Here is a 17,700-nt window from a genome sequence, read left to right as displayed (position 1 = left end):
TCTAAGGCTATCTCATTTTCCTTATACTAGGAAAGTTCACTGACTAGATCAATAACAACACCTTAGCCCAAGTGATACAATCAGCAACACCATTGCATCAGGTACATCTTTGAAAATGACATTTTGTGGTAGTTATTAATCTGTCACCTTTAGCTGTGTGAGTTAAATCAAGATTGAGGACCGACCCAACATATAGTGAATAAACTCTTCAATATAACAACTTTACCCTTTGGGATCGGGAGTTAGAAGGGGTTGGGGAGGGAGGGACAGATGGGAAGAAGGATAGGGGAAGGTTAGCAGTGTGGCCAGAGGACACAGGTGAGAAGGAAAAAGAGAATAATAGTAAAATAAAGAAGAACTCCAAATGAGGACCAAAACAGGAACAAAAAGGGAAGATGAACAATGTGGGAGAGCAAGAGAGTGAGTGTAAGAGATAGAGAAAGGAAAGAGAAAAGAAAGAAGAAAAGAAAAAAAGGAGAGAAAAACAAGTATTTGCAAAGAGTAGGAAAAAAATTAAAGATAAGAGGAGCAAAAGAAAAGAAAACCTAATAATACTAATTTTGGGAATAAAAAATAACAATGAAGATGAAGGGCCTCTTTCAGGGTATGTCTCTGCTGTCACAATAGACAACGTGGGTAGCAGTGTGCAGATATAAGTCAGTGAGTCTCAGCAAGCTAGTTGCAGACCTGTGAGATTCAGGCAGATTTCTGGCTGCAAGTCCCAAGTTGAGCTCCCTGTCCTCCTGTAGGGTTGAACTCTGCAGAGTTATATTGCAGGTTCCAGCTTCCCTTCCCCTGAAGATAGTCCCGGTCCTGATGCGAGGTGAAGATGACTCCCACTTACCCAGTACAGTGGTCTGGTGGTCCAGTGTCCTCTGTGTCTTTGTAGTGTGGAACCAGGTGGCTGTACAGAGAAGAGGCCAGAAGAGCGTGTGTGTGTGTGTGTGTGTGTGTGTGTGTGTGTGTGTGTCCAGTGGATTGCTGCCGGGTGCGCCCTGATTTGGCGTGCGACCTTGGTACGGTGTCCACAGACCTGCCTGTCTGCAGCGGGCTGATTCCTTCAAGGATATTTTAAGTACATTACTAAATAATACTATGTACATCAGAACTTGAAGTGCAGTCGTATGTCCTTTAACAACTTCTGAGAAATGTGTCTTTAGGTGATTTTAGTATCGCTTGAACATCTTAGAGTATATTTAGCCAAATCTAGATTGTCTAAGGTTAGTCACTCAATGTGCCCTTTTGATGCAGTCAAAGAGGAGGTTTAACATTTTTTATAAGTTGAAAGAATACATTCTAAAACTGATAAAAAACAGCCAGGTGTGGTAGTACATGCCTATAATCCCAGGGTTCAGAAGGACAAAGCAGGAAGATAACTGCAAGGAGACCAGCCTGAACTCACTTTACATAGTGAGTTCAAGGCCAGCCTAAACTACATAGTGAGACTGAAAAAAAAATATAGTAAATATATAAACCAGTAATGTAATCATTGATTATCATTATCAAATATTACATATTGTACTCTGTTTTGTACCTTTTTACTACTGGCAGTGTGGTTGATTTGTTTATACCAGCATTACCACAAAAATGTGAGTGATATGCCAAGATGTTATGTTGGCTCCAACTTCAGTAGGTGATAGAAAATTTTCAGCTCCATTATAATCTTCTGAGGCCTCTGTGGTATATGTGGTTCATCATTGACCAAAACTTTGGTATGTGTAAATGACTGTATTTGATTTGTGTATAATCTAATTTTGATATTTATTGAGTTAATGGTGGAAGCTAATTTGACATTCTCTTAATATGAACTCTCCATTAACTATTCCGTTTATTTATATTATAATAATTAATGCTCATAGTAACTCTTTGGCACTGCAGTTTCTTTAAATAGACATCTAAATTTTATTAGTCAGTTTTGTCATGTCTGAATTAGATCATTACTAATTTTGCTTCATAATGTGCCTGATCATAATCTTGTATCAGGAATAGAAATGTTCGTTCCACTCTTTTTGTGTTTGTATATGCTTACATTATTAAGAATTGCCAGAGTCAGTTGCATGCATGTAAGCACTCAGGGAGACTGAGGCAAGAGGATCGCAAGTTCAATCCCAGCTTGGGGCCACTTAGTGAGAGCTCATTTCAAAGTAAGAAGGAAGGGAGGGATGGAAGGAGGGAGAACAGAAAGACAGACAACTCAGTGCAAAGGCCCTAAGTTCAATCTGTTTTTTCACAGTATTTTTTAGTAATTTAAATTTATTTCTTCATTAGGTTATATATATATTAAAATACAAAATATACAAAAGTATGTACAGTAAAAATAAGTCTCCCTCCCATCCTCTTTCTCTGGCTATTGATTCTCCCCAAGGCAATCATTGCTGTGAGTTTCTTTATATTCTTTTAAAATATTCTACCCATTCTTCTTTTGTTTTAGACAATATTTTGTGCCCTATTTTTTCTACTTAACATATTTGGGAGACTGTAAGTACACAAACAGCTCCCTTTAAAAAATTCTGCACTTGTTTATTCTTGTTATGATAGACATTTAGCCTGTATGACTATTTGACATAAGTGGTTTTTCACCTGTGCAGTTATGTGTGTAGGATAATGTGCTACAAATGAAAGTCACTAAATTGCCATTCATAGAAATTATCGTTCTAGCTTTCACCAGAAAGGTATGAGTGCTTCTTTCTCCCAGACTCACTTAACATTATGTTACCAGACTTTATCTTAGCTTAGTAAGTATATTAAATGGATTATTGTGCTTTAATTCATTTTCTCTCATTGTGAATGTAACTATATAGTACTCATATATTTAGTAGCCATGTATATTTCCTTTTCTTTGAATTGTCTCTTTATATCCACTACTCCATTTTAAAAATTGTGTTGTTGATTTTTTAAAATTTTTATTTTTACAGAATCTGTGCATATGTTGAGGAAATCAAGTCTCCGTGAGTCGTCCCCCCGCCCCCCCAGTCAGTTCGTGATTTAGTTTTTGGCTTTGTGATGATTATTTCCCCATTCAGAAAATGGTTCCATTTTTAGGTCGTTGGACTTTCTTCCAGGAGTTTTTTAGTTTCACTTTTTATAGTTACTCCTTGATCCATTTAAAATTTATTTTGGCATAAAATGTGAGGTAGGGATCCAACTTTTTCTTTCCCAGATGGTAACTCATTTTTTTCTACTAATTGAAATGCTAACAGGAATATTTTAATATACTTATCCATATAATATTACTTTAATTTTATATTTTACAGTATAATCCACAAGTATACTTATTCACCTACTAAACTCAGTATGGATTTGCATGAATGAGCCAAGGTATCTTTGTCAAACTGAATTGTAAAGGTCACCCTTTTCTCTTAGGATACATCATATATTAATGATACACATGACTATCAGAAATATGGACCAAGTGAGGGCACTACATGTTTATCTGCATTTTACATTTAGTAAAGCAGTGCAGTTAGATATTCTAAATGTGTGATTGCCTTGCACAATTTCAGTCAGTTTCTGGTTTTTTGTTTTTGTTTTTTGTCATGCTCTTCTTCCTTCCAAGAAAATAGGTTTCAATTTAATAGTTGTCTTCTTGGTATCTGAGATGATTGTATTTGTTGGTAATATGGATATACCCAATGCTGTGAAGCAACTAGGCAAAAATGATTCACATTTCTGGAAAATGCTCTGTAAGTTCATAATAGGTATTTTCTATATGTTATTGCTAATAGGAAGGATTAAAATTAATATTAACAAGAATAAAGATAGTTTTTGTAAATTAAAATTGCTTTTTGGTAGATAGAGTGCATTATGATATTACTAAGAAAAAACAGTGAATCTAGCACTTGGTAAACTTGCAGATACTTCTTGGGTAAGTTTAATTGTTGAATATAATCCTGAATAATAATGAATTTTTGACTCTAGCCCAGGTTTCAGATGTAGTCTTTAAGAAAAATGCAACTTCAAAAAATTTTTGAAAGAAAAACTATTGTTATACTCATAAATTATTATAGAATATTTCTAGCAGTTTTTTAGAAAACTTTTTGAGAAATCGTAATTTGAAGATAAATTATGGCAAGTCAGACTTATAGTAGTGGCAACTTAAAACTACGAACACGTATTTGTTCTGGAGATGGAGAACAATTTCAGGTGGAAAAAATATAAATAAAAATTTTGTTTCCCTAAATTAGTAACTGTTAATGTCTTATGACTTTTATTTTTATAAATGAGTGAAATGATAAATTTATTGGCTCCTTTTGCTTTTCTGATACTCTTTAACAAGTTTTATTCATAACTCTGCTTAATGTGGTGTATTTTCAGGTAGATACATATTGTCTCTTATATATGGTGACCAAAGACTCATGACAATGTGTATGTTCCTAATGCTAAAGCTATAAAGACATTTTCAGCTCAAAAGAAAGAAAATTCTAGGGAGCTTTCACTGTTTCCTTCTTTTTCCTCTCCCTCCATTCCTTATTTGACCAAATTCTTACTAAAGTCTATAAGTAATCATGTGAATTTAAGTGGGGAGGAGGGGATGCCTACTGGTTGAATTCTGAACAAATAATTTCTTAGTTATTTTCTATAAGAGAAAATTTTTACATCTTTGAAATAAACCTTGAAACTGCATTTAAAAATTGAATTAAAAAGCAGTATAAGCAGAAGAGTTTTAAAAGTAACAAAAAACTCCCACCTATTCTCATCAAAATAAATTTATTTTAGTAAGAAACTGATTAGATATCATAGGTATATCTGGGTTAGAAAATAATTGCAATTTTTTGTTAAAGTAACAAGGAAATTAAATGTAGTTTTCACATTATAACAGACTATTAATGAATGTCTTAATCATTTTGTTTTATTTTTTGAGACAGGGTCTTGCTATGTAATTCAGGCTGGCCTTGAACTCACTATGAACCCCAGGCTGGCTTCAAACTCATGGCGATCCCCCTACCTCAGCCTCTCAAGTGCTGGGATTACAGACCTGTGCCACCATGCTCAGCCAGTCATTTTAATAGTGTAGGTATTTTTAAAATATGAAAATGGGTAATTAGTGCATTTCTTTTCTTGCAGGGTTCATAGAGAATACTGACTAGGCAAAAGTTGCTTATGGCTTCTCGCTGTAAATATTTATTTAAGAAAATAATATTGACAATCTTTTTAATATAATTTAGTTATAATAAAGTTAAAAAATTGAGATATATCTGGCATACCTATATCCAGCTCCCCTTTTCAGAAGATTCTTTCTTTTTAGTCTGATTCTTTCCTTAGAGTAACAAGAGCCATTTCTCAATGTCATTAAGGCTCTAAGCTGTTGTTATTCATGTTATTTTCTGAATCTTACCCAAATAAAAGAACTTTACACCCCTTTATATAAATAAAAACTTTATTATGAAAGATTTTAATAAACTCAGAAAAGCAACATTTTTTCACTGACCACCATTCAGTAAGTTTAGTCAACTGCAATATGTTGGACTAATTTGTTCAGGCATGCTGGAACAGAAAAAAAGTATAGTACCATCGTATCCCCTTCTCTTTACTTAGAGATTTTTAGCAGTTTGAATCAGTGAATCTCAGTTTTCTTTAAGATAAATGAATTACTTTAAGCATTTCAGGAGAAATATAGACCATCTCCAAGGTCTGTAACATTTTACATCTACAGTAGTACCAAAGGAATTCCTTATAGTTCATTTGAGAACCTCAGATTAAGAATACCAGTTTTAGGGTATCTGATTTTGTTTGTGTCTTTATTTTTGTGTCCTGGGAGCACTTTCTGCATAAATTTTGTTCTTTTTTTTTTCTTTCTTTCTTTTTTTGATACCAGGGATCGAACTCGGGTCTTTGCGTTTGCAAGGCAGGAAGCGGAACCACTGAGCTAAATCCCTGGCACAAATTTTGTTCTTTTTAAAAGGAGAATCCTCACTTTGTTGCTTCTTAGAAATTCTATCAATTAATGATTTATATTTTATTACCTATTTTTCTTAAAATGCTTTTTAAACATTAAACAAGGTCCAATTTTCTTACAAAAACTCATCTGAATCTAATTACCTCCCAAAGCCCCGACTTCCAAATAGAATCATATTGGAGATTACTATAGCATGGATTTGGGGGATACACACTCAGTCTATAGCAGTTGTTTTGTTTTTCTCCTGCAGTTTTGGGTCTTCTGCGGTCTACTTTGCTTCCAAAAATAAACATCTCAGTTTCTTCACCTTCAGCTCAGAATAACCTTGTTTAAAAGTACATCAGACCATACTACTTTCTTGCTTACTATCTTTTACAAGTATTACCTAGGCTCTTCATCTGGCCCCTGCCTCTCCAGCCTCATTTTATATAACATTTTAAAACTTGTCCAGTGATACTGGATTTCTCTCTCAAGTCAAGTATGCTTTCAGCTCTTTAAACTTTCTGTTAAATTTTCTGCCCCAAATCTCTTAGCTCCTTCTTCATATCTCAACTGAAGTGTCATCTCCTTAGGAATACTTACTTTCTTAACCTCTTTATATAGTGCTGGGTTAGTTCCTATTGGCACTATCCGGTTGCATCCTGTACTTTTCTTTGCATTACTACATTACTCATCTAATTACTTGTTTAGTATCTGTTTTCTCTCAGTATAGACACTGAATTTGCCTTCCTGATCTCTGTATGTTTTGTCAGTAACACAGTGCCTGGCACATAGTAGACATTTTTAAAATGTTTGCTGTTGAATATATAACAGTGATATTGAAGTTACATTTTTAGACTGTCTTATGAATCAAGTAGTTCAGAGAATGGTATTATAATTTAGTCATTCTCTTGATGAAGTTTGAATTAGGTTACAGGACTGTTAAAAAGAGTTCATATATACTTTTCACCCAGTTTTCCCTAATGTTATCAACTTAACCACAGAACAATTTTCAAAACCTGGAAAAAACATGTTCATACAATATCCTCGGACTAAACTACAGGCTTTATTAGGATTTTACCACATTTTTTTCCTCATGTACCAAGACCCAATTCAGGATCCCACTTTTTCTTTAGTTGCTGTCTCTTTAGTCTCCTTCAGTTTGTGGCAGTTCCTTAGTCATTTCCTTGACACTTTTATGAATTATTTGTATAGTATCTCTAAGTATTTCTGTCTGATATTTTCTCATTATTACATTTAGGTTAATGCTTTTTTGTCAAGAATACTTAGAGAAGTGATGTTGTATCCTTTATAGTGCATCATTTCAGGAAGTACATGATGTTGATATGTCTTATTTTATTGTTAATGTTAACCTTGATTATTTGTTTAAGGTATTTTCTACCTAGTTTCTCCACTGTAAAGCTACTGTTTTTCCTGTTGGATTGATAAATATCTTCTCTCTTTTGCACACTTATTTTGGCATCTGTGAGTGGATCTTGAATACAGCATTCTCTGATTTATTAATTAGGATTCCTCTGTAAGGAAGAACTATCCTTTCTCCCAGTTATTTACTTAATTATTTATATTAGTATGAATCTGTAGATATTTGCTTTATTCTATGAGCTACAATCCAGTACTATCTTCCCCCCACATTTGGCCACTCAAAAGTTTCTTCATGTTGGCCAAGTTCAATTTATATCATTTTGAAATAGCACCATACATTTGTGATAATTCCATAGTTTTTGGTGTCAAAAGATGCTCCAGTATCTTCTATTTTCCCCGACTCTGTTCTGCAAATCAGCTTTTTCTAAGAACTTAAGTTCTCTTACTGAAAAATGGAATTTAGAAACCAAGATCACACCCCATGTGTGTTTAAATCCCACATCCCAAACACAACTCTCAGATTTGGTGAAAATCCAACTAGCCATTTCCATGTGGTGTGACAGTAGACAAATAGAATGAAATTACAGTTGGAGCTATTATTCAGGGCTCTCAGCTGCTTTGGAAGTCAGCTTCTTCTAAGAGCCCTGAGTTCTCTTATTGAAAAATGGTGTAAGAAACCAAGATCTGAGTGCTAGGTGTACTCAGTGTTATTGGAGTGATATTGTACCTATATTCTGGAAGTGGATAGAGCTTGGAATTTGTGTGTGTGTGTGTGTGTGTGTGTGTGTGTAATCCTGTACCTACACATACCTATATTTCTAGATCTACTAGTCTACCTACATATTAAGCAGGAATTATTTCACTCTAACACACAAGGGTCATTATGGCTCCCCCTCTTTTTAGTTTTGTAAAAGATTCCCAATACCCGTTTTCCTTTTCTTTGCCTGAAATTTAACTGATACTTCTTGTACCAAGAAATGCAAACAAGTGAACAGAAGTGTAGTATGTTAAATATGTGCAGGGTTGTTTAGGCCAGTAATGTCTCTAAGAACGATAAATATCAGGGAAGTAGCGAGATCATGTGTACATGAATGTTCAGATTGAGAGAAGGTACATTGGGAGGAGAAGTTCAGTCAGAAGAATAGCTTGTGGTGAGCTCCAGAAGTAAAGAAAGTATGGCTACTTCCAGGGACTGAAAATAGTTCACAATAGCTATATAGATTGAGATATAGTGTTGGTTCAAGCATTTTAAACTGAGTAATTATACAGCCTTTATCTTTCAACAATAGAAAGTCATATGTAGTATAACCCTTGTTATACTAAATGTTGTTATTAAGACATATACTTATTTATATTGCTTGTAATTCTGCACCTTAAAAAAAGTGAATGTACAGAATTTGTTAGAGCTTTCATTTCGTAAAATTTCAAACAAAATGATCTATCCAATTGAAATTAACACAGTAAAGAGTTTTGAAAATAGAATTATATTTAAAAGATAACTTAGAAAACATATGTACCTCTTTTAGATTAGTAAGTACAGTATGTTGTTGATAACAAAATCCAACAATGAAATACAGACGTCTTAGCTTACGTGCATTTTACAGACAACAAAAACTTTTACTTGAGATGAATATAAACATGTAAGTGGGAAAACCCTTAAGTTTTACCCTCAAATTTTCTCCTATACTCAGCAATAATTTTTTTAACTTTTCAAAAGTATTGTGATAGTTGTCAGTATAAATCTCACTGTTCTTTAACATGTACTTTTCATTCTGTGATATACAGTGTAAGTATTAATGATACATTTTTAAATAGACCAATTTAATTCTAAAATCTGATTGCTTTGATGTAACTGCAGAAGACTTAAAGCTAATGCGATATCAATTTGAATTACAGCCTTTTGGTGCTATTCTGATATATACTGGTCAGTACATCATGGTAGTAATGTTAGATGGTGGTATTTCTTCCTCTTATTTCTGTGCTTCAATTTTGGGAATACCAGGCACATTAGAGTAAAATTCATCTAGTGTTTTTCTATGAATTGGTCTTTTTGAAAGGATTTCTCTATGTTGTGAGAACTCTCTGATTCTGCAGACCTACCTATATCTGCAGTTGTTATCTGAACAGTCTGTATTTGTGATGACTGAATAACCAATGGCTGTGGTGTCTGAATTACTCTCTGGACACGTACACTTTAGCCCAAAAGTAACTTGCACTAGAGTCACAGCTGTGGAGCATCTTCTAGTACCTGATTGAGCTACAGAAACCTTGTCTTAATATACTTTTTCTGCCACATTATTAAGACATTTGTACTCAATACTTTGCTCCTTTCCTGAATTCTTTATTTGTCTTGCTGCAATGGGATTTATTAGTGGACCTGCACTGATTATGGAGAGGAGCTAAAGGAGAATCTCGAAGAAAGGAATTTAATTAGTCTTATGAGTCAAGAAAAGTATATTAATGAAATATTATCCTTTCCCCTTTTTTGTATCTAAGATACCATGTTTTTCCTCCACGATTTAAGAGGGATACAGCTATGAAGTATGCTGTTGTTGCTTATGGAAGTTTGTCTATATGTAATTAAAAGCCAAAGTACAACTTTTAGATAAAAATTGGAAGGTTTTTAATTAAATGTTTCCTCTTTATCAAGAAAATACACTTTTATCACCTATCCGACTCTTCTATTTAAATATATAAACTTAAAAATTTTTTATTTTAGTTGTCCTTTGTCTCCTTAATTTCATTGTCTTGTATACTTGCCCTTTGTTTTCTCATCTTTCTTAGTATGCATATGTTGATTTCGTGATGCAGTTTGTCAATTTTTATTCAATCAGTAGAAGTTTTTCTTTTATTTTTTAACTAGACAAAATTAGTGGCTGCCTTTCTGGTCTAATTTGAAGACTGTTAAAATGTCTTAATATATATAAAAAAAGGGGGGAAGCATGTAAAACCCTGGCTTTGAGGGGATTTGAACCAAGAACTTAATTTCTTTTTTAAAAGTTGGTATGTTGCTGGGAAATCAATAAAATTTGGGAATATTGGGGAAATTTTTTAAACAGTCACAGTCTATGAATCTTAACAAATTAACAAAGAATAAACCAGGTCTTGATTTTTCAGTACTTTTTTTAGAAAAAGAAATCTGTGTTTTCCTAACTTTTTATATCTGACTGGAATATTAATGTTCATTAAAAATACATTCTGTCTTTAGCTATATGTTTTAGTTCCTTGCTGCTACTGTAGTAAAATACCTTAAATTGGATAATTTATAAATACTAGAAATTTATTTTTACAGTTCTACAGGCTGATTGATTAGTAATAATTCAGTCAAAGGTAGATCTATTAACTAGCTAACAGAATTAGCAAATAAAAGTCTTTTAGTAAAGAAGATAGATAATTCTCTTTAAAATATCTTCTGTAGCCAGGTGTGGTGGTGCACGCCTGTAATCGCAGCAGTTAGGGGTCTAGGGCAGGGAAGATTGCCATGAATTTGAGATCAGCCTGGGCTACATAGTGAGTTCAAGGCCAGCCCAAACTACAATGCAAGGCCATGTCTCCACAGCCTTTCTCAGAATATATACTTGCTGCAGACACTGGGAAAGTGGGTGATCAACAAGGTAACAAAAATTTTTTTCAAGTCCAATTCTTTGTTTTCAGTGAAATTGAAGGAAGACTTAATTGTGTGGGTGACCAAAACTGATTTTCAATAATAGATCATTGTTTGGAAAATACATGGAAAGAATTCAGAGTTGATACTAGTATAACAAACTTTGACTCAGATCTAATTACGTATGCAAAGGTTTTCTGCATTTACATGGGTAAAATGAAAACTAGGAATAGAAATCATTGTCTCATTGTGCAGTAATATTCTAGCAAATAATGTAATGGTCATCATTCTAGAAAATAATGTAATGCTTTTCACTAATAACAATGTAACATTTATCAATTAATAATGAACTAATTGGGAGAAGTACTATATTTAAATATGAGATTTATTTTCAAATTTCCAAAAATGACTTATTTTTAATGTCTAGTACTTGTAAATATTTGTTGTTTTGATGCAGTGTGTTCTAATAATTGTCATATTCCAATGCAGAAGAACTTTGACTATTTAAAGCTTTTTATGGTTAGGGAAGTTGTGTTTAAATTTTAATCTGTATACGTATTTAATGCCTATGAAGTATGAGAGAAGTTCAGTAAATGAAATAAAAATGCAATAGGATAATTTCTGTAATCTTAAGTGTAATGGAAACTCAGTTTCAAGAAGAAAACTGAATGATGTAAACTTTCTTATTAAGAAAAGCTTCTTTGGGCTAGGGATTTAGCTCAGTGGTGCCGCCGCCTGCCTTGCAAGTGCAAAGACCCGAGTTTGATCCCCGGTACCAAAAAAAAAAAGAAAAGAAAAGCTTCTTTACATATTTGGTAAGGAATAATGGCAATTGCCAAGTTACCATAGCATTTAAATTCCATTGTACATTTCAAATAATTGTTTATAATTATTTAAATGTGTTCAAAATATTTTATCATTACTTAAAAATGTGCAAGCTAGTTATTCAATTCTTTTACAGTTATAAGGGCCAGAAAACATTTGAAAATTACTAGTATATACCACTGACTCTACTATTGAGTTAAGCCATTTTTTGACTTATAGTCTTATATTTTTAAATTTATATTTCATTTGTTGATGTTCTTTGCCTAGCAGACATTGGGTAAATATTCATTGGGATAATGCACACTTTAGGTTGTAGCAGAGCTAGTGCCAGTGAAATTAACTTCATCTCAATTACATGCCATTAATGTGAATTGAAAGATGTTTTGTTTGTGTTCCACCATGAATGTTTTAAAAATGCATTTGGTTAAAACTTAAAGATAGATCACAAAATCTTATTTAGGACCACTTAAGCCTAGTTGGGTTCAGAATCTTTCCGCAAAAATTGACAATTTTACAGAGTGAGCTCAAATAAATATAACCTATGATGCACCTCAAATTACTAGGATAACAAGAACAGTCCAAACCAAAACCAAGTTTAAAGAGGGAAATCTTACAGATCAAAGGAGAAATTAACAAAATTAAGACTAAAAAAGTAAAACAAAAAAATCAATGAATCCAAGAGCTGGTTCTTTAAAAGAATAAACAAAGCCCAGCTGCCATTCCACCACTCCCAGGGCAGAGGAGGTGAGCCAATCCCAGTGCCCAGGAGGAGGCTCCCCGGCCGCCATTCCTCCGCTCACAGGGCAGAGGAGGTGAGCCAATCCCAGCACCCAGGTTCCTCCCTGGCTGCCATTTCACTGCTCCCAGGGCAGAGAAGGGGAGCCAATCCCAGTGCCCAGGAGGAAGCTCCCCAGCCACTGTTCTACCACTCCCAGGGCAAAAGAGGTGTACCAATCCCAGCGCCCAGGAGGAGGGTCCCTGGCCACCATTCCACTGCTCCCAAGGGCAGAGGAGGTGAGACAATCCCAGCGCCCAGGAGGAGGCTCCCCAGCTGCTGTTCTACCACTCCCAGGGCAGAGGAGGTGGGTGCCAGCAGCACCTCCTCCCCCCCACGGAAATGAGAAGACACATAAACAAACCTCAAAAGCAGACTTCCAGATCACCTACAGCAACCCCAAAGGCAAACGAGACAGAACAGTCTTATACTCAGCCACCTGGACTGTTGTTAATAGAAGGGAAAATAACTCATGTTATATAGACTCTGTGCACCTCAGTTTCTTCACCTACAAAATAGGAGAATTGAACTAATGGATTGTGAACCCTGAATTTCCTAGGTTCTCCATTTCAGAGTTACTGGTTTCCTACAGTATCCATGAAGTAGATTATAGGAAGCATCTTGTAATAGAAATTGATGTTCTGTAAATCAGCATTCTACCAACTTCCCATAACTAAATGAAAGACTTAATCATTCTATGTACTGTACCTGTAAGTTCAGATATAGTCTTTTCAACTAGCTATGCTGGTTAGATACTGCTATGTATAATCTAAAGGTTTAGTGTAAAATTTCTCTTTTTCTTTTCCAGTTAATACCTTGTCTTTATAAAATACAGTTTTTCTGTCTTTCATGAACATTGTAATGGATTCAAGCAGTATAGTAATTGTAGATAGCAAAATGTGAGAATCTCTTTCATCGTACTCTTTCACAGGAGGTAACCATGACTGACATTTTGGTATTCCTCTTTCCAATTTTCTTTCTATGAATGTATAAATGAATGTTAATTTATGTACATATTTTTTTATAAATGGGATCATGCTGTATATATATTGTTAAAAATTTTTTCCCTCAACTGTGTATCTTAGGAGATTTTTTGTATATGCCAAGATATAGTATTCATATCAGTTTTTATTTATTTATTTATTTTGGGTACCGGGGATTGAACTCGGGTCCTTGCGCTTGCGCAGCAGGTGGCGAAACCACGGAGCTAAATCCCCGGCCCTCATATCAGTTTTTAAATAATGACTTCTATAATGTAATTACTGTGGTGGCATGTAATATCATTGTTTATTTAACCATCCCTCTTTATTGAACGTAAAGTTTCTTTATACTGTTTATAATAATGAGATATGATCAAGCTGAAAATACATTGATTTGTGCAGACATTTCTTTAGAATATATTTTCTACAAGTGGGATTGAACATACTGAAAAATTTTGATAGCTACTGCCAAATTGCCTTCATAAAAGATTTTACAAATTCGCATATCCTTTGGCAAGGGGTGAGAGTGTTCATTTACCCATCTCATTGCCAAAATGATATCACTGTTTCAAAATTGTTTCCAGTCTGATGGTTGAAAAATTATATTTCATTTTTTAAAAGTTGCATTTATATTACATCTGGATGTTGAACATCTTTTCATTCCTTTGTTGGTCATTTATTATTTCTTTTTTTCTGAGTTGCTCTAAATTGCCCATTTTTCTTATGGCATTAAGTATATTTTACTATTGATTTGTAAGAATTTTCTGAAGTATTTTACATCTGAATCCTTTAAGTTTTACAGATGTATATTTTCCCTGTCTTCTGCTTCTCTTTTAATTTTACTGATTGTACCTAGTAGAATGAAGACTTTTCCTTTTGTGACATCATTTCCTTTATGGTTACGATGTTTAAAAAGGACTTTTTCAGGTATAATCTACTCTTTTCTCATGATTTGAAGCCCCCTTTATAATCTAAATTTCTGTATACAGTATATGCAAACCTGTTTCCTGAATCTGTGTTCTTTTGTGTTTTTCTAATTCCTTTCCCAGTAGTGTACTTTCAGTTTTAGTATGTTACTAGGTCTTTTGAAATCTGAGATTACAAGAACACTATCCTTCCTCATTTTGTTTATGAGTTCTCCCCCTTTTTTCTTATTTAGCTATTATTTCTCAGTGTTGCTATAACCTTACTATAACCTCTTCTGATTTGTGGCTAACTTGTATGTGGACTAGAAAATGATTACAGACTGCTGGTAATTTAGATAAAACAGTTTTTAAAGTGAAAAAATGAAGAATTCATAGAAGACTGATTTATGGTACAATGTTCTTGTTTTAATACTTAAAGTTCATTATATAAGTTTTAGTTCCTCAGAAGCCTGGATATTTTTATTTGTGAGGTTTTGGTAACATACAGTTGAACCGTAATCCTATAAACCTTTATATATATAAAAATTAAGATCAGGAACTTTTAAATAGTCACTTTGCTGAATAATTTTATCTGTCACTCTATTAATGAAAATGTCTGTTAATACAGAATAAATATAAATATAACCAAACCCATGTTTTGCTTTTGAATTTTCTTCCTTACCAATAGTGAATAAAATAAAAATGAAAGAGTAGGTAATTAAGTAAAATAATATATTAACTCTTCTTATTTTAAATCAGCTATAGATAGATGCTATTAGAAGTGCAGCATCTGTTACCATGGAGCTTCCTTAACTCAAGGTTAGCTTTTTCTAAAAAAGCTGAGGCCTGCTTTATACTCTGAAAAAGTAATACACATTGACCTTGTGCAGCTAATAGCCTTGCTTGTACCTAAATTGCTAAGTTTTCACAAGGAATTTAAAGTGACCATCCCCTTTTTTAGAATATAGAATAGCTTGCATTATGTGCTTAGATCCAAAACATATAGATATAAAAATTTTGTCGTGCTAAGTGTTTTACATTTATGTTATTCAAATTGATTGGCTAGATTTGAGATGCTTTTTAGAACGTTAAGCTTTGTTTAAAAAAAACCCTCCAGTGCTATAAATTTATATGTATGTGTGTTTTGCATATTGCTGAGGGAAATACCATTTCTCTTGTCTTAGGTGGATTATTTAAGGGTTTCTGGAATTGCAGTATGATGGGAGGCCTATGGTACAGAAAGGACACTATACTTTTTCTACACATTTCAGTGAGTACCTAAGAGGTCCAGAAATAGGAGAGTTCTATATTATGATTGGCATCTGGAGAGTCTAGTCAGATCTCACTTAAAGAACAATTTATTCTTTTGGTTTTGGTGATCCTGAAGCTACACGTATTTTGTGCTTTCAGGATTTAATAGATTGATAAGCAATAAGAAAGAACTCACAAAGTAGATCTAGTCTATAGAAACACATATTGATTGGCCCACACGGTGTTTTTAAAATATATGGATTTATGATATCTCCTAAAATATTGGAAGATATGACAAACTGAGCCCATAGACAGACATATGCTTTCTAGTTTGCCAAAAATCTATACTATTCCTTATGCTGAAGTTGTCAGTTACCATTTATCACCAAACTTGCAGCCATCCACTTGCTCAACTGTTTGTGTTACCTGTCAAGCTCTTGAAACATTGGGATATCTGATTTGTACTTACTAGTCCACACTGCTTTCTCTGTCTGATACACTCAAAGTGAAAATGGGCAGATAGGAATTTAACATAGAATAAAATTAATGTGTTTTTCCTAGAAACATGCTACATGTTTTCATATCTCTTTTTTTCTTTCCTTGAAATATTTAATTTGTTGTTGAATGAATCCTACTTGGCTCAACTCCCAAAACCTTGAATATTCTTTGATTACCTCTATCTACAATGGTTTCTTGCTCTTCTGGTCTTAGAACACTTCTTTTTTCCAACATTGTAAGTTTTATGATAGTAAAGTGTTAAAGAATATCATTCAGCTAAAGGGTTGTGTTCTGTGATGAGGACTTTGATTAGTTTCATTTAATATAGTTCACAATTCTTTTTTTTCTTCAAAGGAATACATGTATAGTTGTCAGTTTGAAGAATAAGAAAGTAATGATTTTTATTTCCCTGGTTTTCCCAGTTGGCCTTCTGACACTAAATTTTTTTTTTCTTTTTTTGGCCTTTCAGTTACAGATGAGGACACAGTAAAGAGGTATTTTGCCAAGTTTGAAGAAAAATTTTTCCAAACCTGTGAAAAGGAACTTGCCAAAATCAACACATTTTATTCAGGTGAGTAGTCATAAGAGATAATTTCTACTTCTAAGGAAGGAGAAACTCCATAATGTCATTGTTTAAGCTTCTGATCAATGTTGTTTGATTGAGGCATGGTTTTCTTCACTAAAGAGATATTTTGGGGCAGAGGAGGTGAGCCAATCCCAGTGCCCAGGAGGAGGCTCCCGGGCTGCCATTCCACCGCTCCAAGGGCAGAGGAGGTGGGTGCCAGCAGCACCCCCCATCCACCCCACACTGTGGAAATGAGAAGAAACATAAACAAGCCTCAAAAACAGACTTCCAGATCACCTACAGCAAACCCCAAAGGCAAACGAGACAGAACAGTCTGATACTCAACCACCTGGACTCCCTGAACTGGCAACAAAAGAGGATCTGGAAAAAAATGAAATCAGAAATAATTTCTCAGATAGCACCAGAGACTGTGCCCATAGTGCAACACATGATCAATAAATCTAGAGAGGACACAGATAAAAAAATAGAGGAGGTGAGGAACAGGATAGAATCCAAACATAGGAAACAAATGGAATCCATAAAACAGATACAAACAGATTTCCAGGAGATTAAAAACTCTATTGAAAGTCTATGCACCAGAATGAACCAATGTGAGTACAGAATTTCAGATATAGAAAAAAAGATTGCAATTACTGACCAGGAAAAGAAAAGTTGCTTTAAAATTGTAAGGGACCACGAGAAATCAACCCAGCAGCTGCTAGACGGTGCAAAGAAGAGTAACATTAAGACTGATTGGAGTCAGTGAAGAAACAGGAGAGAGTGCAGATGACATAAAAAAACTGTTCACAGAAGTGATGGCAGAAAACTTCCCAAGCGGGAAAAGAACCTGACATACAGATAAGTGAGGCATATAGGACTCCAACTAGCCTTGATCAAAACAAATCTACACATAGGCATATAATAGTTAGGATTCCAGAAACCCAACAGAAGAACAAAATTCTACAAACAGTTAGAGAAAAGAAACAAATCACATACAAAGCAAAGCTCATCAGAATCACAGCAGACTTCTCAGTGCAAA

The 17,700-nt window shown here is 34.1% G+C and overlaps 1 protein-coding gene across 4 annotated transcripts in view; it reads left to right on the top strand.

The window, feature by feature from the left end:
• Xpr1 (xenotropic and polytropic retrovirus receptor 1) overlaps window positions 1-17,700 on the top strand; it is a 193,932-nt gene that overhangs the window by 89,953 nt on the left and 86,279 nt on the right. For 2 of the 4 annotated variants that reach the window (XM_021265335.2, XM_087194402.1), the window contains exons 3-4: window positions 2,916-2,948; window positions 16,566-16,667. In XM_021265335.2, coding sequence (XP_021120994.1) covers window positions 2,916-2,948; window positions 16,566-16,667 — 135 coding nt within the window. The remainder of the gene's footprint in view (window positions 1-2,915; window positions 2,949-16,565; window positions 16,668-17,700) is intronic. The other 2 variants (XM_021265336.2, XM_087194403.1) reach the window with 1 other exon arrangement.

The sequence above is a fragment of the Heterocephalus glaber genome, unplaced genomic scaffold (assembly GCF_053883595.1).
Source record: "Heterocephalus glaber isolate CG9 unplaced genomic scaffold, H.glaber_assembly_v1.0 deba00001600, whole genome shotgun sequence".
NCBI classification, from domain to species: domain Eukaryota; kingdom Metazoa; phylum Chordata; class Mammalia; order Rodentia; family Bathyergidae; genus Heterocephalus; species Heterocephalus glaber.
This window is presented reverse-complemented; position numbering and strand designations above follow the sequence as displayed.